The 19,833-nt window shown below is 51.0% G+C and overlaps 1 protein-coding gene across 1 annotated transcript in view; it reads left to right on the top strand.

Moving 5' to 3' along the window:
• The window catches only part of PSMD1 (proteasome 26S subunit, non-ATPase 1), a 111,303-nt gene extending 91,712 nt beyond the window's left edge, over positions 1 to 19,591 (top strand). The window contains exons 20-25 of the mRNA XM_019532870.1: positions 4,548 to 4,717; positions 7,007 to 7,099; positions 8,833 to 8,925; positions 12,049 to 12,195; positions 17,222 to 17,376; positions 19,380 to 19,591. Coding sequence (XP_019388415.1) covers positions 4,548 to 4,717; positions 7,007 to 7,099; positions 8,833 to 8,925; positions 12,049 to 12,195; positions 17,222 to 17,368 — 650 coding nt within the window. The 3' untranslated portion in view covers positions 17,369 to 17,376; positions 19,380 to 19,591. The remainder of the gene's footprint in view (positions 1 to 4,547; positions 4,718 to 7,006; positions 7,100 to 8,832; positions 8,926 to 12,048; positions 12,196 to 17,221; positions 17,377 to 19,379) is intronic.
• Positions 19,592 to 19,833: the final 242 nt, after the last annotated feature.

Here is a 19,833-nt window from a genome sequence, read left to right as displayed (position 1 = left end):
GTCCTGTTTTTCCAGGAGCTCTGCTCACAGCACACCATGCTGTTGCTGCCACCATCCTTCCTACTTTCACGTCAGCAGGAGCTGCCAGAAGCACAATGGTCTTCCTCTCTTCTGCTCCCTCCAATTCACCCTTACCACACCTGAGCTCTGCCATCTTTGGGTTCAAAGCTTGGACTTTCTTGTGGAGTAGGGTGGTGCCATGAAGCTGTAGGCCAGCTGGCTTGTGGGTTTTCTGCCATAGATGCACCCTCACTTTGAACTTTGTCTATTGGGACTGAGTTATAAACATTCAAGCAAGACCTTCCAGCTCAGTCATTTCATAGATCACACAGCAGTGTGGAAGCCAAAAGGACTCCATTTCCAGTAAACTGCAAGTGTCTTTGTCAGCTTCACACCTCGTCACCAGTTTATGAAAACCACTGTATTGCTAGAGAAAGCCAGGAAGTATCCCTTTGTAACCTGCTTCTTCCACTAGAGAGGCTCTTAAAAAGAGCACACATTAATCCCTAAATGCCCTGCATCTCTGCTGCTCAACTAACAGTGCTCGTCAGAGGCAGTGAGCTGTAGAGCCTAAAACCTGAATCGGTGCTAGCCGAAAAAGAAGTCTCACATAGTGTCAGCTGCTGTCATAGGTGCCATTGAGCCTGGCATTATCTTTTGCATTTTTCTCAGCAGCAGGGCACTGACAGCAAGTGCAGCGTTTTCCAAATACTTGCTGGGTTCTTGCTGAGCAGGAAAGTCATCGTGATGGCATGTGGGACCAGAAACAAAGAATTTTGTCAGTGTTTAATTGTTCAGCTGTAGCAGGTACATTTCCTGGATAGCTTACAAAACACTGGAGCAGGGTAAGTTCTTCCTCAGACCCCTAAGCTTGAGTCTCTTTTTCCTGTCCTAACTCCAGCTGCTGATGCAGCTTTCCCTTTCTCCACCTGCTATATTATCTGGCCCTACTTTATCTGAGAAACACATTTTAGAAGCAGCACTTTGACCTCGGAGTTGAGTGCTTTTAAAATGATTTTACTCTGCTGAAATCCTCCGGGCTCTAAATATTTCTGCTGGCTTTAAAACTCCACTTCTCTGTTGGGGAAGCAGGCAGACAAGCCAGGGTGGATACGCCAGCATTTCTATAGTGCTTCCAGACTATCATTTCTGCTCCTGTAGTTGTCTGGGGAGGAGCAACTAACTAAATCACAGGCCTGTTTCTGGCAGCGCTGCCAAAGTTGTTGATCTGAGCACAGAGCTACTTTCATTTCAGTTTGCACTGAAGAAACAAAAAAACAAATCTGCCTTAACTAAATGGCAAAGGGGAAAGCATCCAGCTGTGTTCTAGCAGGAAGCTACAAGTCAAAGCAAGATACTGGCATTGAAACAATGCCAAGGGTAAAGAAGAGCAGTGTCCTTTCCCGGGGTCCCAGTGAGGCTAGACTGGAAGTGTAAGGAGCTGGGAGCAAGATGGGCTTTTAAACAGCTCTCCGTGTACCATCTTGATCTTGTGTCTTGTAGTAGGTAGCAGAGGGATGCAGCCAGAGCCTATCTAGTAACGAAGGGGTAAGAACAATGGATCCTCAGGAGCGAGAGGCTCTGGGACCGTGGGGGTTGACATTAATAGGGGGGGATGTTACAAGTGGGTGAGGTAGGAAGGCTTTCAAAGTAACACAGGGAAAAGCCCACCCATCTTGGCACTGCTCCCTCTTGCTAGCACAGCTCTCTGCAACCTTCTTCAGTTCCACCTCTCTTGGAGGTTTCTGGTCTTAGGTCGTCCAACTCATGCCCCCAGTAAACTAATAACCCAGAAGTGCCACCAGTTTCCCCTCTTTTTGCCTCTTGTTTACAGGCTCTCGATTTTGAAATCAGGCCTTTCCTTGATAACTTGCTAGCAGCTGGAAACAACAGCCGCTATGCATTGATACTTCTGCCCATTAGATGAGGGCTGCCTCTTGTATTTTACGGCAAATGTGAATCACTCCACTGACACATGCTGAAATTGGCTCTGCCAGAGGTGTGCTGCTTTATTGGATGAAGCACTGACCTTTCTGCTCAGGAGCCATAGCTCAGGTCATCTCCTGGAGGAAGTGAGTTGCAGGTTTCTGCTGCTTAAAAGTAAGCAGCATCACGCACATGTGCACACGTCTAGGAGGGTTGAGACGGGCTGATCCTGCTGTGAGCAGGGCATTGGATCAGATAACCTTCTGTGGCCTCTGCCACCCTTACTTTCCTCTGATTCTATATGCTTTGAAGATAAGATGCCACCTCATCCAGCATCCAGGGTTTTGTTCCAAGGCTTGCAAAGCCCTATCTCATAGTTGCAAGAAGATGGGACCTAACAGTTTGCTAGGCCACGTGTCATCTGGGGAGTTTATTCCTTTGGACACAGACAGCGGCTATAGCTTTGGGAGAAGTCAGAGGAGTTAGCAGTGCTGCAGCCCAAACAGATGAGGAGCAGCAGCAAAACCAGGTTGGTGTCGCCAGCACTTCTGATCCCGTGTGAGGCCAAGCCCAGCAGGACCCGTTCACCTCGGAGACCTGCCCTATTGGTTCAGTGCACTTCAGATCAGTAGCAGCTGAGGGTTGCAAAGGTTGGACCGTGGAGATGAGTCTTCCAGTTGCATAAGGTGACCTTCACATCCCTTCTGAGGCATCAGTTCCTGGCCGCTCTCCATCATCCAGTCAGAGGACTGGAATGTGTTCCCTCTGAGCCCATCGGTGCTATTTCATAATAACTCGGGTAAATCAGTGTTGGACAACACGAGGCTTTTCCACCTTTTCCTTCCCTCCCCTGCTCCCAAAAACCCCCACTGTAGAAGGGTGAATGTATACAGGGCACCGTCACAAAAACACCCATGCAAGCATCTCAAAGTAGGAGATGTATCACCAGGCCAGGGGTTGCACTCTGACATCTGAAGGTTAAAAATCAGTTTGAAAAATGGAATTCCAGAGATTGGATGAACTGAAGGTTAAAGTTGCTTTGGCTGCATTCCCTTGGCTTCTCTTTGCACAGTGTGTCCTACAAGAGAGACATCAGTAACACAGAGAAGAAGGCGAGGCAGTGCATTTGTACGGTGTGTTCCTGTTCAGTTTGTGGGGATGGTTGAGCATGTTTCTGCAGTGCCTGCACAGTGGGGTCCTGATCCCCCTCCCCTTACCTCCACCCCCTGTAGAAGGACCCTATCTGCCACCATAACACATGTGGCTGGTGACAGCAATAAATGAAAGGCAGGGGGAACCTGAGGGAGGAAGGAGCAGAGCACGTGGGAGGCCTTTTGGAGATGAGATTGGGGACATCCTCCTTCTGAAGAAAGACTGCAGCACAGGATTGTCTCACTTCCAAAGGCAGCAGACTGAGCAATACATCTTTGCGCTGCCCAGAGGCCAGCCCCAGGGAAAGCACATTTGCAAAGCCAGGAGCTGGAGGGCACGTCAGGCATTTTGGATCTGGCTTTAATTCTCTTCCTTTGTGGCTGTGTTTTTTAATGAGGGCTTTCTCTTGTTAATGGATCATGAAGATCAGCTCGGCTGGCTTGGTCAGAAGGTTGAGAACCTGGAGTATTAGCAGAAACTTATCTCATTTAGCTGTTGCTTCTCAGTCCGTCTCCCAGACCTTGGCATCGTTGCTGCCCACCAGCCCTGCTACAGGTGGCTCTTTGTACAAGGCAGAGGAATGCTGTTCTGGGCCCAGGATCTTCTGTTATAAATGGTGCTGCACTTGGAATGAGCGACCGACTGTATTTTAACCAAATTAGCCTCCTTGCACCTGGCTTTGTCTGCGGTAATGGACGTGCCTGGTGCCCTCTTCAACTCGATTCGCTGCGCTCGTCAGAAGACCGAAAATCAGATTAACACTTTCTCACTCTGCCTGCAGGCCCGCTCTTTCAATTCAGTTCCTCGTGGGGTGGTTCTGTGCTGCATCAACCTATTGAGCTGTTTTGGCTTCTGCTTTGCAAGGATCATATTAAAGATTTTGTTTTCTGACAGGGAGCAAGTCCAGTTGCAAAGCCTGCCCAGGCATCCAGCTCTACCAGTCGGGTTGATAACCTCTGGCAAGGGCTTTTGAAGTTGCTGCTGTTTACTTCCTTTTCACCCGCAATGGCGTGGGGTGAATACTAAGACGTATTTCAGTAGTAACGCAGTGTGAGCCATCCTACAAGCAGTCCTATTAAGCAAGTTGTGTACACAAAATCAGACAGCCTGTGTTTCCTGTGATTTCCTGTGTTTGTGAGTCAAGCAGTGTTTTCCTCCCCTGCCTCCCAACCACAGCTTTGCTGCCCTCTGGACAGAATTGGTAAGGAAGGTTGTCTCTTCACTGCTTCTCCGTTGGGGCAATAACTATTTCCGCAGTCCAGATTACTCTGTCCCAGGTGCTGGTGCTACCTGAGATCACAGGGAGGGATGATGGGGTACCTGTATCCCAGGGAGTTTGCTCCAAGGGTGGGAGCAGCTTGGTTTGTGCTCTGGCTCTCTCCACAGCAGGTGTCTCAGAGGTGGGCCTTTTCACGTGCTCAAATGTCTCTTTTAACTGGCTCCCTTAACGAGTCTCCCCTTCTTTGCAGGTGGCCACAACGTAACCATCTCACTGCAGTCGAGGACGGGGCATACTCACATGCCGTCGGTGGTGGGGGTCCTGGTCTTCACCCAGTTCTGGTTCTGGTTCCCTCTCTCACACTTCCTGTCACTGGCTTTCACCCCAACCTGTGTCATTGGCCTTAACAAGGACCTGAAGGTATGTGCAGCTGCAGCTGGGAGAAGGAAAGCTGGGTGATAAGTGCCCTGAACGCTGCTTGGAGCTTCTCCATGGGTGTGGGACTCTTACGTGCTACAGGCAGGTGATGTGCTTCAGGGTGAAGTATCAATAACTGAATGTTTTCCTAATGTTGGGGCCAGGATAGCAAAACCCTTTTTATCCCTTGAACAGTAGCAGTATTTCTTTTCAGAGTAAAAAGAGGGTGGTCTATAAGGGTTAACTTCTCGAGATGCTTACAGTGCTCCAGAGCTGCTAGGTATGGACCTTAGCATTAGCCTTCCCATTTATAGCTTTGTACTCAAGAAATCGCTGATTTTGGTTTAGGCTTTGAATTGGAAGAAGCCTGAACGTTTTGGAGTTGACGCTGCAGACCACTGCTTTGTGGCTGTTGAGAGAGAGAAAACGTTGCTGTCTCTGAGCCTTGCATTTCCAATTCGTGTTGAGTGACACAGATAACATTAACAATTTGGTAAATGTTCAGTGCAGCAAACAACTAGCACTGCTCCATCAGGCATTCAGCAGTGGGAGAGCAATACGGAAAACTCTTCAGAGTCAGAGGTATTTACAGGGTTAAGAAAGGACCCTTCATGCCCTGCATCATGGCACACCCAGGTCTTTCCACTCTCAACAAGCAGCATACTTTATTTGACTCTTCCATTAACATGGGAGAGATTGGGCTGCTTGTGTCTTGCTTCCAGCATTGTAACCCTGCCAGAGCCTGCAAGACCAGTTTAATTTTACAATTAAACTTGTGCTGATGGCCCTGCCTCTCAGGGTGTCTCCAAATGAAGGCCCTCAAGGTGTCTCAAAATATTTTACGGTATTAACTCATCCTGAGAGCAACTGTGTTCTTCCTGGCATTCACCCAAGAGACTCCCAGACACGTGATTCCCACTAGGCCAGCTCACAGGGACCCACCCTCTCCTCCATCCTGTCCCACACTGGTATGGAGCCTCTGGTGGGGAGGCCTAGACAGACCATCCCACAGAGCCAGCTCTGTCCTCTTCTCCTCAAGCACCAAGTGCCTTCTCAGACATCCCAGCGCCATTGCTGTATCCAGGAAGGGAATGCTGGGGGGGGAGCTTTTTGATTAATTAGTTTCCTCTAGCTTTTCTCCCCTGCCCTCATCATCAGCAGTCTCTGCCCTTATCCTGTGTGAGCAACTGCAGGCTCCAGACTCCTCACTGCCTTTAAATGCCCCATAGCCACAGTCACAAGACTCTCTACCTTTGCCCTACTCTGCTTCCAGGTTCAAACTCAGCCCTACAACCTGTGTCCCCCCACCCCCAGCTCAATTACCTTTCCTCTGCTGGCTGAGGAACAGTGGCCCCCAGCCTTTCAAAAAAACATGTTGACTGAATAAACCAGTGCCAGGCTCTGCAAAACCACCTCCCAGCTCTACTGCCTGCAGTGACTATCCATGAAACACCGTTGAATGTAAGATTGCAGCTCTTTAACATTTGAGCCCTCCATGGGGGTGATCCAAGCTGTGGGGCCAGGACTACTTCCTGTTGCCTAGCATGACAACAAAGTAAAGCCTTCTGTGCCCATCTGTGCAGCTGCATGTCTTCACCGGGACTGAGGGAGAGTGCGGCTGGAAACTCCATCTCTGGCAAACAGCGCAGTTTTGCCAGCTAAAACCCTCTGTTTGCTTGAACGAGCACTGCAAGCTGTAGGACATGCATCTTGCCCCTTCAGAACACCTCTTCTGTCATTATTAAGCAGCATATTGTGATGGAGCAGAGGCTGAGATGTCATGAGGGGGGAAAACTCAGTCGAAATATGTGGGTGGAGAGTTAGGGCTGTCAGAAGAAGCGGTCTGCTGGGAGGTGGGGGTGGTGTATAATGTAATATGTGACATCAGGGAGGGCGAGCATCTCGCAGGAAGCAGATAGCAGGCGAGGGTTGATCTCATCTATGAGGTGCTGACATGGCTGCTCCTACGGTTTTGTGCTCGTAAGCAGGCACGGCAGCTATGCTGTGAAAGCAGGAAAGCCAAAGCTGGGTGTGACAGGCGCGCAGTACGCAGGAGAAGTCATGCTTTGCCAGACTTGACTGATACCATAATTGAAGTAATGATGTTACAACTGAACATTTGCCTCTGATATCAGCTCCTCTGCTTCCACTCATTTTCAGGCAGCTTCTCTGCTTATACTTACGCTCATCTTTGCAAGCAGGAAAATGCAGCTGAAGCTGTTCTTCTGCACCTTTGTCCTGTTTGTTGCTGTTTCTTGCCTCTGATCATCCCTTCCAAATTCTTCTTTGCAGATGCCAAAAGTCCAGTACAAGTCCAACTGCAAGCCCTCTACGTTTGCATATCCTGCACCTCTGGAGGTCCCCAAGGAGAAGGAGAAGGAAAAGGTAATTATGCTAACGAGGTAACTCCCTACCCTGTCTGGACTCCCTGGTGTAAACCCTCATGGCACTAGTTTTCTCCTGGCAACACTTGCTCTATTGTTTGTACCTGAGAGTAAATCCTGAGTGGTTCTGGCCCTGGAGCGGCCTCATTTCCTTCCCTGCCTTCCTTGGTTTATGGTAGCAATTGCCTTAGATGCCTTGGCATGTTCTCTTATTCTGTCAGCTTTGTTATGCAGCCATAGAGGCTGGCCTGCTGATTTTGATACCCTGCCTTTACCACTTCCTGCCTTGCTGCTGCATCTGAGGACTCTGGTAAGCACAGCATATGACTGTCGCACTGTAGATTTGACCCCCAGCCAGATCTCTGAGTCGGATCGTTGCTAAAGCATCATTTGCTGTGCTTGAATTGGTCCCCTGACACACTGCCTTTGTCCTGTCTCTGTGCAGCCCCTAGCACACAATCTTGCTCAAGGCTACAGCTCCTTAGAACCACTGCAATCTAAATCATAATCCTGGAGGATAAGTTTCAGTTGTCCTGTGGGCTAGCGTACTCATAAGCAGGTGTCCGTAGGCCTGTGGGTTTACAAAAGAACAGATGTAGAAATGGGAGCATCTTAGTAAGAAGAAATGTTTTTGGTTGTAGCTGTGTTGTTCTTGGTAAGAAAAATGTACAGGTGGCAGGTTCTGGCACCAGGCATTGGCCAGGTTAGTAGGAGAGCCCCAACTGATGGCCATCATCTGCAAGCTCATGCTGCTTGCAGAATCAAGCCTGCCTCAGAGAGGTGGGAAGCTCAGGCACAGTGTGCTGAGCTGCAGCTTCACATGAATGCTGCAAAGCACTTGAACACAACTGAATGCTGGAAGTGAGGGTTTCCTAGATAAGAGGCCTGCAGAAATGAGCTCAAGGTGCAGGTGAAGCTTCTACCAAGCATCAGTTTCTTTTGTCTTGGGAATGGATCAGATGGTGCCATGTCAGAAATGGCAGAGCAGTGGGTGTCTGGACTTCTCCCCTGCTGCGTCGTCCTTCCCTCTCCCACATTCATTCTTTGTTTGGTCCACACATAGAACTGCTTCACGGGAGACTGTGAGGCTGCCCCAAAACTGTGCTGGATTTGGTTGTTTGGTGGGATGAGTGTGGACCTGCGAGACATTCTTGTCTCACAGTAAAGAGAACGAGGCAGATGGTTGTTGAGAGGCAGCAGTGCTGCGGGCACTTGGCATGTACCAAAAGTGACATTTGGCATAATTGTCTATTTTTGGTTCCCAGATTTGTTGTTTTTCTCCTCTGGGTATTTCAAATGCATCAGGCTGAATATGTCAGTGAGAAGCAGCACTCTGCAAATGACAAGGCTGGGGGGCGTAGGAGTGACATAACTGCATGATAATGTGAAGAATATCTCCCAGCTTGACATTGTCTTGGCCCCAAAATCCTGGGAACAAACTTCCATGTCACCAGAATTCCTTGTAACTTCTCATATGAGTAAAGAGCCCAACAGTGCCGAGTAATCTTTGGCTTAAAGAGATGCCATCCCCTCATCCACACAACCATATCTGGCTGAGTCTTTGGCATTTCTCTTCCTGCATATCTGGGTGCCAGGGAGGGAGTGAGACAGCTCTGACTTGTCTTTGCCAGCGCGGCACTGACTCAGCCCTTTGGTCCTATTGTCTGGGTGGGAGACGGAGCACTGCGTCCAGTGGCAAAGCCATTCTGAAGCTTTCTTTGTTGAATTGCCCAGGTATCCACTGCTGTGCTCTCCATCACTGCAAAAGCCAAGAAGAAAGAGAAGGAGAAGGAGAAAGAGAAAAAGGAAGAGGAGAAAATGGAAGTGGTGGGTATGAGTTATAACGCTTTGTAGTCTTTCAGGTCCTGTACAATACAGCTCTCCCTTCCCATTGCCCCCTGCATTGCAGCAGTGCTAACACAAGTCAGTATTTTGTAGATATTTTATTCCATTTACTAAAGGGAACGTCAGGATCTCCATTCTTCACTAGAGAACACTCCTTGGCTAACACTAAGCAGTTAGCTTCCTTAACCTGTCTGACGTCATGAGCTTGGTATGTTGTGCACATCTTCCCTTGTCCCTGGTTTGTTTTCAAGCCCATGAGCACGTTTCTCATTGTTATGCGGAAGAAGCGTAACAGCCCATGTTGTTTGCTCCTGTGGTGACCATTTAGAAACCTCCTCTGAGCAACATTCCTTACAGCAGTTGTTTGGCGTGTCTGCTGCCGTTGCAGTTGCCAAATAGTTTAACTTGTAGCTCCCTGTTTTCCCATCCCCACATCACTGACACATTCGCCTTGCTGGCAGAAATCTTTCGTGCTCGTTGATCTCATGGAGAGCGAAAAATCCTTTCCCCAGTCAAAACAGTGGCTGCACTTCGTTTGCCTCCACCACGCTCACACAGCCCAGGAACGATGGAGCTCTGGGCGCTACCTTCTTCAGGTGTAAATTGCTACAGCCACAGTGGCTTTCTCAGAGCTTTTTTGACTTAATGCTGGCTGAGGATCTGTCAGCTTGCATGCAAGGGAGCATGTCCAAGAGCAAAGGGGTGGGGACAGGTGGGTGTGTGATGGGCTGAATAATAGGTTCTCTGTGATTTGCAACCAGTTGTGACACTGTTCAAACAGCCTGAATCCTTCCCATAGCATGAGAGAGGATCCCACTACATTTGCACTCCTAAGAGACGGCTGCTTCTGGCACAGTGGGGAAACTGCTCCGTTGACACTCGGCAAAAGCCTTCTCCTAAATGGCTCTCCCACCAGCTAGGTGGGAAGATCCCAGCTTTTGGGGAGGATGGTAGCTTCCAGGTCTTGAGAGGGATTTGGCAACAGTCTCCCTAACTGTGCAATGTCTGCTTTTGTTCCTCCGCACCTCCAATCTCCAAGTCCCACCCAGCACTCCAGCCTGCTTTTGGGCACTGTAAAGAGAAAAAAAAAAATCCGATGTTCTGTGACTGCAGCCTCGCAGCAAACTCCTCCCAGGCAAACAGCAGCCGCTGCTACAGCTGGCTTTTATCACTCCTCATCCACCTTAACGAGGTGCCAGTGTCAGAAGTCAGTTGGATCCAGATAAATGCAAACATTATTACGCAGTGGCATCTTTTAGCTCTAAATAAAGACAAAACAAGGTGGTCACGTGTGAACAGAGAGCGGCATAGCATCAAGGTCACACGCCTAAGTTCCTGAAGGAGCATCAGTGTGATGACGCTACGCTTACAGACGCTTTGTGGAGCAGCTTTTAAAGGGCTGTGCGGAGCTCTACACGCTTAGCCTGTCAAACCATTAGGAGCTATTACATGCAAAGCAGATGGAGCATTGTTGCCAGGGCCCCGAAAGGGTCAGGAAATGCAAAGATAACCCTGCTACCTGGACGTTACCTTATCCTTTGCCATTTTTTCAGCACTGCTCTAAGCAAGATGGACTGAACAAAGGCAAATTTCCCAAGGGGCTTTACAGCCTTTAGGCACTTAAGGTGAATGAAAAAATAGGATGGATTAGAAGGGGCAGGCCATGTCTGTCTGTCTGTCTGTCTGTCTGTCTATGCATGCTCATGTGTACAGTGTCACCACTTGCAAAGCTAATCTGGGCAGAGAAAATTGTCAGCAGGAGCAAAGAGAGAGGTCACTGCCCCCTGCCGTGTTAGAGTTCATCCAGTGACTTCACCCATGCTTTCATTTCCTGCTGTGCCCCAAGTGGGGCTTGTGGGATGACTCCGTAAGCAACACAGTTTGTAGCACAGCTGGTCCTCTTTAAGGTGTTGTCTGCTGGTGCAATAGGGGCTTTCTCTGAACCGCACCATTGGTGCCTCCCATGTGGCATCCTCCTGTTCATACCAGGGTATTCCCACATTGCCTGCTGCTTCCTCACCCCGTTAACAGCAGATGCAGTGAGCAATAGGGCAAGCATGAGCCAGACTCTGAAATACTGTAACAAGGCTGTCTGTTGCTTTCATTTTGGATCACAAGCTGTTGAGTCAGCCACAGTATTGCAGAATGTACCTGTGGCCCTCTCCAGAGTCTCCAAGACTCAGTTGAGTTGCCTTCATCACCCATAACGGTGATGGCTTCATGTCTGGGACAGCAGTTCTCAATCGGGGTAAAGTGGGGCTCCCTCAGGGGTGTTGCAGTGGCCAGATAAAACTGCCCCATGCATTCCCCCTGCATTAGGCAGCAAAGCTATCTTGGGCCGTGCAGCACTTCCAGGTCTGATGCCCCCTACACTCTTCCGGAAACAGGCATGGGTGGAAGCGTCCCATCCATTTCAGTTTCTGGAAGGAATATGGGGGCTGCCAAACCAGGTTACGTAGCACCGGGTTACTCAGCTGCATGAGGCTTTTAACCTGCTTTTAGGCTGATTAGAGAGCCCTAATGCAGGGGTGTACGTGCACAAGACACAACCCTTCCCAGGCTGCTGTACAGGAGGCACACGGGGAGATTTCCTCTGGAGGCAGCTGAACCTGGCTGAGAATCACTAAGGTCAATTTGGGCAGCACCAACCATGGTTCTCAGCTGGGAGTGCTCTCACATTCAGAAAAGTGGAGGTGGGGTGCTGTGACCCTGAGAGGGTTGAGACCCACTGGGCTAGGGACTTCCTTGGTGGGCTTGCTTATGTTGTCATCAGGACCACTGGAGCATGTGGCAGCTGGACATGAAACTTGGAGCTTAGCTGAGCCCCACTGCAAGCTTCTAGTTAACCCCGCTGCATCCAAAACATAGGTAACGTTAACTAAGAGGCTAAACTGTAGCAGGGCAGGTTGGGTGCCGTGGATTTAAGCACATGTTTCACGGCATTGTCGAAAGGGTCCATTAGCCTGACTTCTGCACCTTGGGGTGCGAGGGCAGGATTTGAGTTCCTACCTGGTGCCTCAACCTGAGCGGTAAGTTTAACTGTAGCTTCAGCTTTGAGAGGCTCAAAGCCTTCAGTTAAAACCCCAGTGGCCTTGTTTATTCCAGGATGAGACTGAGAAGAAGGAGGAGAAGGAAAAGAAAAAGGAGCCTGAACCCAACTTCCAGCTGCTGGACAACCCAGCCCGGGTCATGCCTGCCCAGCTAAAGGTCCTCACCATGACAGAGAGCTGCCGATATCAACCTTTCAAACCCGTAAGTGCAACCTCTCCTGTAGGAGCTGAAGCCTGGATTCTTCTGCCAGGGCGATCCCAGCAAAAGTGCTTCATGCTGCTGTTGGCGGGTTGGCGTGATCCTGAGAACTATAATGCCACCAGCTGAGGGATCTGCTGCCTGATAGAGGTTTGGAAGGCAGAATCTCTTGGGGCTTCTCTCCTTCCCTTCTTAATACAGTTGTAGCAATCGGAAAGCAGAGTGGCTTTAAGCCCTTTTAACTCCCTGGCACTGCCTCAACCTGCTTCCTGAATCTCCCCTCTCTCCAGAGATCACATCATAAAACTCACAAGCCCTAATAGAGACTTCTCTGGGAGTGCGAGAGTGAAATGATCACAAAAGAGTGCACTGATCTGGACTAAGCGCAAATGATAGCTTGCATCCATCACTTGTGGCCTTCGCTCCCATCCTCGAGGTACTGCCTCCTCTGCTTGCCATTGGCACTCAAAGTGGGGATTGGGAAGCTTCAGTAAGAGCCATCACATCAGAAGATTTGGGGGTGGAGGTGTTTTACTGTAAGTATGGAGGGCAGGGGCCTGTTCAGTCTAGACAGATTCTAAGTGGGGTAGTACAGGGGGCAGTGGGAATTCCTTCACCACCTGAGGTGGAGCAAAGCTACAACTTGAAGGCACCTGGGAGAATTTAAACTTTCCCTGGAAAATCTGCCAAGGGAAGTCAAATCCTGGAGCATTTTGGGGTAAGATTGTCCCAGTCTGTGAGTGACGGCTCAGGACTGAGGGAATCTATTTCTCTGGGTACCGGCAAGTGGTCGCAGGTGCTTGAGGTCCCTTCAGCCCAACCAGGTCTTGGCAGTGGTGGGATGTAGCAGCTCACGGCGATTCAGGGCTAATGTGGGAAGCCTTGCTTGGCTTGCAGAGTCCAACTTGCACCTTGTCACCAGGGGCAGATGCTGCCAGAGGGGCTGGTTCCTACCCCTTCCAGAAAGCTGCATGTTTGGACTTCCAGGATTGCTGCATTTATGTTAGCAGCCTGAGCTGTAAAACAGAGGGCAGCGGTCTCTCCTCCATGCCAGTGCCTTCGATGTCTGTGCTCAAAAACATTGCTGCCCTGCCCGTGGGGCCGCAGCAGTAACATTGTCGAACATTGCATTCTCCAGTGCGTTTTTAAGGGACTCAAAACTTTGTCCAGTACATTGTGTGCAAGGAGTTCAGCTCTTAATACAGATCTGAGATGTTTTATGGATTTGTTTTCACTACAGTGAATCTATTACAACTTGTGCTGGGGCTTTATGATTCTGTGGTGGGTTTTATGCTTAAATGTTTTTTTTATTAAACAGATTTATTCGCCAGCCAAACCAGGCCTCCAGAACAATGTCTTTTGTCTCTGGGTAATATAGAAGAGAAACAGTTTCTGATAGTAGGAGCAGGAGATGGAAAAGACCAATTAGTTATAGCCCGTGGGCTGCCAGCTGGGTTATTAAATACTGCAATGCTCTGGAAAGCTACTGAGTCAGCCTACAAGCTTGGCTGGCCTTCTCTGTTGTGCAAGAGATGGGGTGAACGTGGGGTTTCCTCTGTTCTGGTAGCTGCCTGTGAGGACAGGCCTTCTGGGAAGAAGGATTTCCTCAGAAAATCGCTTTCTGAATAAACTTGGACTTGCTGGTATTTCCTCCATATGCATCATCCACTGTGGAAACTCTTCTTTAGGGAGTATAGGGTTTCTTCAGGCATCGTCCTTTTAAAATGAGGGAGCAATCCAGCTGACAGGGTTGAGCATACTCAGTGCCTGGTCCAAGAGGTGCTGTTCAGGCGTGCTCAACCATTAAGCCCAAACTGAGCAACCAGGGGTGCAGCAGTCTGCTTCCATCTATTCCTGTGAGAGGGGCTACCGGCCTCGATGGGGCAGTAAAGAAATGGCTCCACTCCAGTGGGATGTGGGGTGAGATCCACCTCTCGCTGCACAGCGTGTTGCTGAGAGGTGGAGGCCTTCAGACTGCTGGGGCCCCAAGCTGGCCAGGGAGAAGGCTGCACTGCCTCTCCTGGCGCTGTCTGTCCTGGGCTTTCTCAGTGATGGAGACGTGGAAGTACAGCAGCTTTCCTATGTCAGCTGAGGCAACTTACAGGCCAGTGCTCTGTCAGCAAGAACACTGCCACAGAACAGGGGTGTGCAAAATACGGCCCGTGGCCCAGATCTGGCCTGTCAACTGATTGTATCCTGGGCAGCTGCAAAATCATGGGATCCAGTCTGTGGGAAGCAGGTGGCTCTGGCTGCCGCATTGTGCCAGGCAAGTGGGCTAGTCCCAGCCCTGTCTACAGCTTGCATCAGCTCCCACCCCACATGCCAGAAGTAGCGCTGGATGCGTGCTGGCATCTGCTGTGGACACTGCCGGCAGGTTTCTTCTGGGGACCAGGACAACTGCTCAAGACCGCAGCTGACACGCTGATGCAGCAGTGGCACCTGCGGACCCGGGTGGATGCCCCTGTCCCCAGCAGGAACCTGCTGGCTATGTCAACAGCTGATGCTGGCGCCTGCCCAGTGCTGCTTCCAGTGCATGGATTGGGAGCTGGTGTAAGCTGCTGCGACATGCTGTAGGTGCAGGATTGCTTGGGGGTGGGGTGGGAGCAGGAGGGAGAGAGGAAAAGAGGTGGCCCTGCCAACCTTCTGCCACAGTGAATGGTGGTGGCTGTTGCTGGGTGCCTCAGGACCTGGCAGCAGGCATGCTTACTGCTGCCAGGTCCTGAGGCACCCAGCCCTTTTAGCTGTGGCCACGTGGACCCCGTGCTGGGACTACCCTGCAGCTCCTCCTCTCTGCTGTCCTGTGGGCCCTGGGCAGCTTGGAAGTGGCTCTGGTGGTGCCCTGCAGTGGCAGCAGCCAGAAGGACCTTGGAAGTGGTGAGCATACCTGGTGCCAGGTCCTGCAGTGCCCAGCACCTGTTGCTACTGTTCATTGTGAGTAGAGGGTGGGCAGGGCCGCCTGTCTCTGTCCCCCCAACCACCCCACACCTACAGCACGCCCCCGCAGCTTACATCAGCTCCTGGCCCATGTGCCACGTCACTGGGCAGGTGCTGGCATCACTATGGATGCAGCTGGCAGGTTTCTGCTGAGGATTGGGGCATCCATGCAAGCCCCTCATCGGTGCAGCCCAGAGGTGGCACTGGTGATGGCAGGGTCCCCAGCTGAGCTGCCCCTGCTGAAGCTGCCACCCATGCCAGCTCCCTGCCTGCCTGCGGCCCTATTCCACATAGGGAGGCTTGGTGAGCTGCTGCGTGGGGTGGGAGGGAGCTGCTGACCCAGCCCACAACAGATCCCCAAAACTCTGACCTGTGGGCCCAAATAATTGCCCACCCCTGCCACAGAAGCATTCTTTGAAGCCCAGATGATACCCTGGCCTTCAGATGTGAGTGGGGCTCTAGCTCCACCAATTCCCCTCTGTCTCTACCCGTCGAGCTCAGGTCCAGCACTGGCTGGGCAGCCATTTTTTTCTGGCAGGCTGAGATGTTTTCTTGTGACTCAGTAATTAATTCTCCTTTGTTTTATGAGGTTCTGCTAATGGGCTCCTCAGTCAGTGGAAGCTGATGATCAGATTAGGCCAACTTGCGAGGGTCTCCTGAGAGGAGGTGCTGCTTGCTTGCCCTGCTGAAATATCTCATCAAACAAATACATGTTTTGATCTTTAAAGTCCTGTGGAAAATGTCAGATCCCAGCAGCAGGATGGAGCCTGGCGCCACCTTCCAGCAAGTGGAGACAGATAATAGACTCTCCCAGCTGCTTCTGCTCTTCCCAAGCAGGCAGCAGCCTGGGTCCTGCTCACGGGGCATGCTCAGACCTACACGTAAACCTCAAACTGGAGGAGATGGTTCATTCGTACAGACCTGCTCAGCAGCAGTTTGGGGGCAGAGAGCATGACACCCCACTCTGAGGCTCGGTGACCTCAGGATATGATGGAAGTCGTGAGTGCTTCTACCAAGGGACCCCTTGCCAAGAAGCTCTTGGGTGCAGACCTAGGCCAAGGTCAAAGGTCTGCATGAATCTAGTGGTCTGGTTTGAGCATGCTGGTTTCTGTAGCCAGTGGCATGCATAGAAGGAGTGTAAGCCAGTGTCCTATCCAGCTGTCAGCGACTCCCCAGCCCAGACAAACACCTCCAGTGCCATCAGTTTTGCTGGCCTCTAAACAGTGCGGCCATTTCTGTAGCAGCCAGGCCATGCATCATAGAGGGCTTTCCTGTACCTTTGTGGATCCCATGCTTCAAGAATCGTAGTCATAGAGCAGTGGGGCTGGGAGGGACCTCCAGAGGTCACATCTAGCTGAACTGCTTGGCTGAGGCAGGATCAGCCCTGTCCAAACCATCCTAGACAAATCCATTATCTAACCTCTTAGCAAAACTACACCATCAACACTGACACAGCACTAAACATCACACCCGAACCTGCCATAGGTAAAGCAGGGGAACCACGGCAGCCAACATCCTGCTGCTGCAAAGGTTAATATATGCTCAAGAGATCCCAGGAACAGGGCTGCGGCCCTGCTATACAGAGGAAGGCAACCCCTCTCTTCCCAGCCCATACCAGTCTGACTAGGGGGTAAATTTCCTTCCTGACCCCAAATATGGCAGTTGGCCTGACCCTGAGTACAGGGGCAAGACCCTCTAGCCAAGATCTATCAGCTTTATGTCCCAGCAGGAGCACTGGCACAGCCCAGTGATCATCTCCAGCCTGGGCTGCAGGCAATGCCCACTGCCTCTGAGGGAGGCTTATAAACACACTGACACACTCCCTGGCATTGTATTTAAGGAAATCCTGTGCCTTGTTTTGTCACCAATCCAGGTGGGGCCCCTGGTGTTGGCAGTGGGTGAATGTTGCTTCCGTTGTGAACAGATTGCTGGAAACCCTCGTCCCACATGCGAGTAGAGCACTCACATCGATGGGTAACGAGAGTCCAGCGGAGCTGGCATCTTAATTTTTCCCTGGGTTGAACGCGACAATGTTGTTTGCTCCAACATGAGACCGTCTCCAAGCACTGACATGCTCGTGGCTGTTGTCTTGCAGCTTTCCATCGGGGGCATCATCATTCTGAAGGACACCAGTGAGGACACCGAGGAGCTGGTGGAGCCAGTGGCAGCTCACGGCCCGAAGATTGAGGAAGAGGAGCAGGAGCCTGAACCACCAGAGCCTTTTGAGTACATTGATGATTAGATCCTGAGGTACGGAGCCGTCCCCAGAACTCCAGCCGTCCCTGCAGCTCCACTGATGCCTGGGAAGTAAAAAGTCCCTCTAGTCAATCAGAATGCTGTCCAGTGTCCGGTGTTTTTGTTTTGGCTTTTCTCAGTGAGGGGCATCTTACAGGTATTTGTGCTGAGACTGGTAGCAACAGAAGTGAAGTCCTCTCACGTGTGGATGCTGTTCCATGGGGCAGGGGTATGGCTGCAGTACAAAGGTCTTCGTGCTGCCTGCAGCTGGCCCAGCCCTGGCCATCATCTCTCATCAGCAGGAGACCAGTCCATTTCCACACACAGGCTTTAGCCTAGGGGTGGGCCAGATGCGGCCTACCAGGCCATTCTATCCGGCCCAGGGGACCCCTAAAACATTTAGAAAATTAATAGTTATCTACCTCTGGCTGCCTGTCATGTGGCCCTCGATGGCTTGCCAAAACTCAGCAGCCCTCCACCCAAAATACTTGCCTGCCCCTGCTTTAGCCAGTCATGAGGTCCCTTCCAGCCCCAATGTCTATGAAATGAGTGGAGACTGCCATTCGGTGCAGAATATCTCAGGATACAGGTGCATGACAAACCACTGGGGGGTCAGCTAGGGAGTGAACTGCAGTTCATCAGCTGTTTCATGGTAACGAATGTTTGGCCTGGGTAGGAATGAGAGCCCTCCTACCCCCATAATTTCACATGGAGGAAAGCAACTCTGTGTGTACAGCAGAGTTAATACTGTGCCATTGTTGCGTAGCTATCACCACATCAGTTCACAACCCAGCTGGCCTCCTGGGTGTTTTTGTGTCATTGCCCTAAGGGCACTGAGTGCCTTGCAATGTGGATCCAAATGCCCTGGTAGAATGGGAATACTGGCTCCAGTCTGTGCCCCCAGCACTGCAGCAGAGGCAGTGCCTTGTGTGATTCCCCAGCATCACCCAGCTTCTTTTCATTCTCGCAGTGGTGACTTTTTTCAAAAAGGAGCAAGGCCTCTTCTCTGTCTTACTACTTGTCCCAATGCTTCCTGCTTGGGCTGTGAGGACCCCAGGCACCACAGTCACAGCCTTGAGCCTGTTTCTCAAAGCCCACCTGAATTGTCCAGCTTGCACACTCTGGTTAGATGCGGGGGCCAGGAGGACTAAGTGGACGTGCCGGCTTGTCTGGTGGCTTTGTTCCCGAATGTAGGGTTAGAAACGCGCAGTCCATCCCCAGGTACCTGGGCCCCTTGGAGAGCACCTGCTAGAAGTTATTTGGGCAATTAAAACAGTTGCGAGGTACAGATCTAAGAGGACAGCTCCAGAACCATATAAATCCATGCCGCTCAACCTTTTGGCTCCATGGACCAGATGAATGGTGTGGGGCTGGATCAGGCCCCAAGGCCCAGCACCCTTTTCCTTGCTTTGCAGAATAGGATTAGACCCTGGGAGCCAGCACCACCCTCTCCTGCTCTCTGCATGCCAGGATTGGGTCCTGGGTGTCTGGTACCACCCTCCTGCCATCTGTGGGCCAAGATTGGGGCCTGGTGCCTGGGACCACTCCTGCTTGGCCGTGGGATTGGGAGCTGGATCCAGCGTGCAAGGCTCAGTGCTCCCCATGAGTCCAGAGATTTGGCACCAGGAGAGGTGTCACCACTCTCCTGCCACCAACTATCTGGACTCATGGGGAGCCTCGGTGCAGCAGACTGGCTCTGGTCCACAGGCTGGGGGCTGAGCACCCCGTTGTTGTTACACAACAGTTACAAGGGGGCACATAGGTCCCTGCATAGCTCTGCAGGGCTCAGATCCCTGAGGACATCTTGTGCTCCTGTCGGAGCAGTGGGAATTCACGTGAATGGGTGGGTCAGGAAACCAAGCTCCTTGCCAGCATCCAAATGTTCCCCGGCCACCCGAACTTTGGTGCTGGATCCAACTGTACTTGCACCTAGAAGCTTTCACAAGTGCTTTTGGCAAAAGGCAGAAAACCTCTTAGCTAAATGGCTTTGCCTTCCCGGTGTCTCCCCACATCTGCAGGACCACATCCCCTGAAGATGCTGTGTCTGATCACGGGGAAAAACGCCCAGGAGGAACTTGCTGTTGAGACCTGCCGTTCAATGCATGCAGCCTGACCTCTGCGCTGACCTAAAGCAGATAGTCCGTGTTTTATGGGTGAAGAAACGGATCTATTCTGTTTAGTGTACTCTTTCACAGAACTTCGTTTTCAAATAAATATATTAAAAACTCTGGATAGAAAACGTGCTTCCTTTTTATTTAATTCCGGTTTATGGAAACGAAGCCCAGCCCAGGGTTACGGCCATTCTGAGTGACCATCTCATTTCAGAGGCGCAGGACTACTTCCAGCAATGCTTGTAGGTGTGACTCTATCCTAGAGCGACAGCAGCAGCTTCTTTTGACCCATGTCTGCTCTTCTTTCCCCTCTGCTGAGTGATGCCAGCAAATCCCAAATGCTTCAGCCCTGGCACTAATC

Source organism: Crocodylus porosus, unplaced genomic scaffold, assembly GCF_001723895.1.
Source record: "Crocodylus porosus isolate Cpor-Errol unplaced genomic scaffold, CroPor_comp1, whole genome shotgun sequence".
In the NCBI taxonomy this organism is placed as follows: domain Eukaryota; kingdom Metazoa; phylum Chordata; order Crocodylia; family Crocodylidae; genus Crocodylus; species Crocodylus porosus.
Note: the sequence above shows the minus strand (reverse complement) of the source record. Positions and strands in the feature narration are given on the sequence as shown.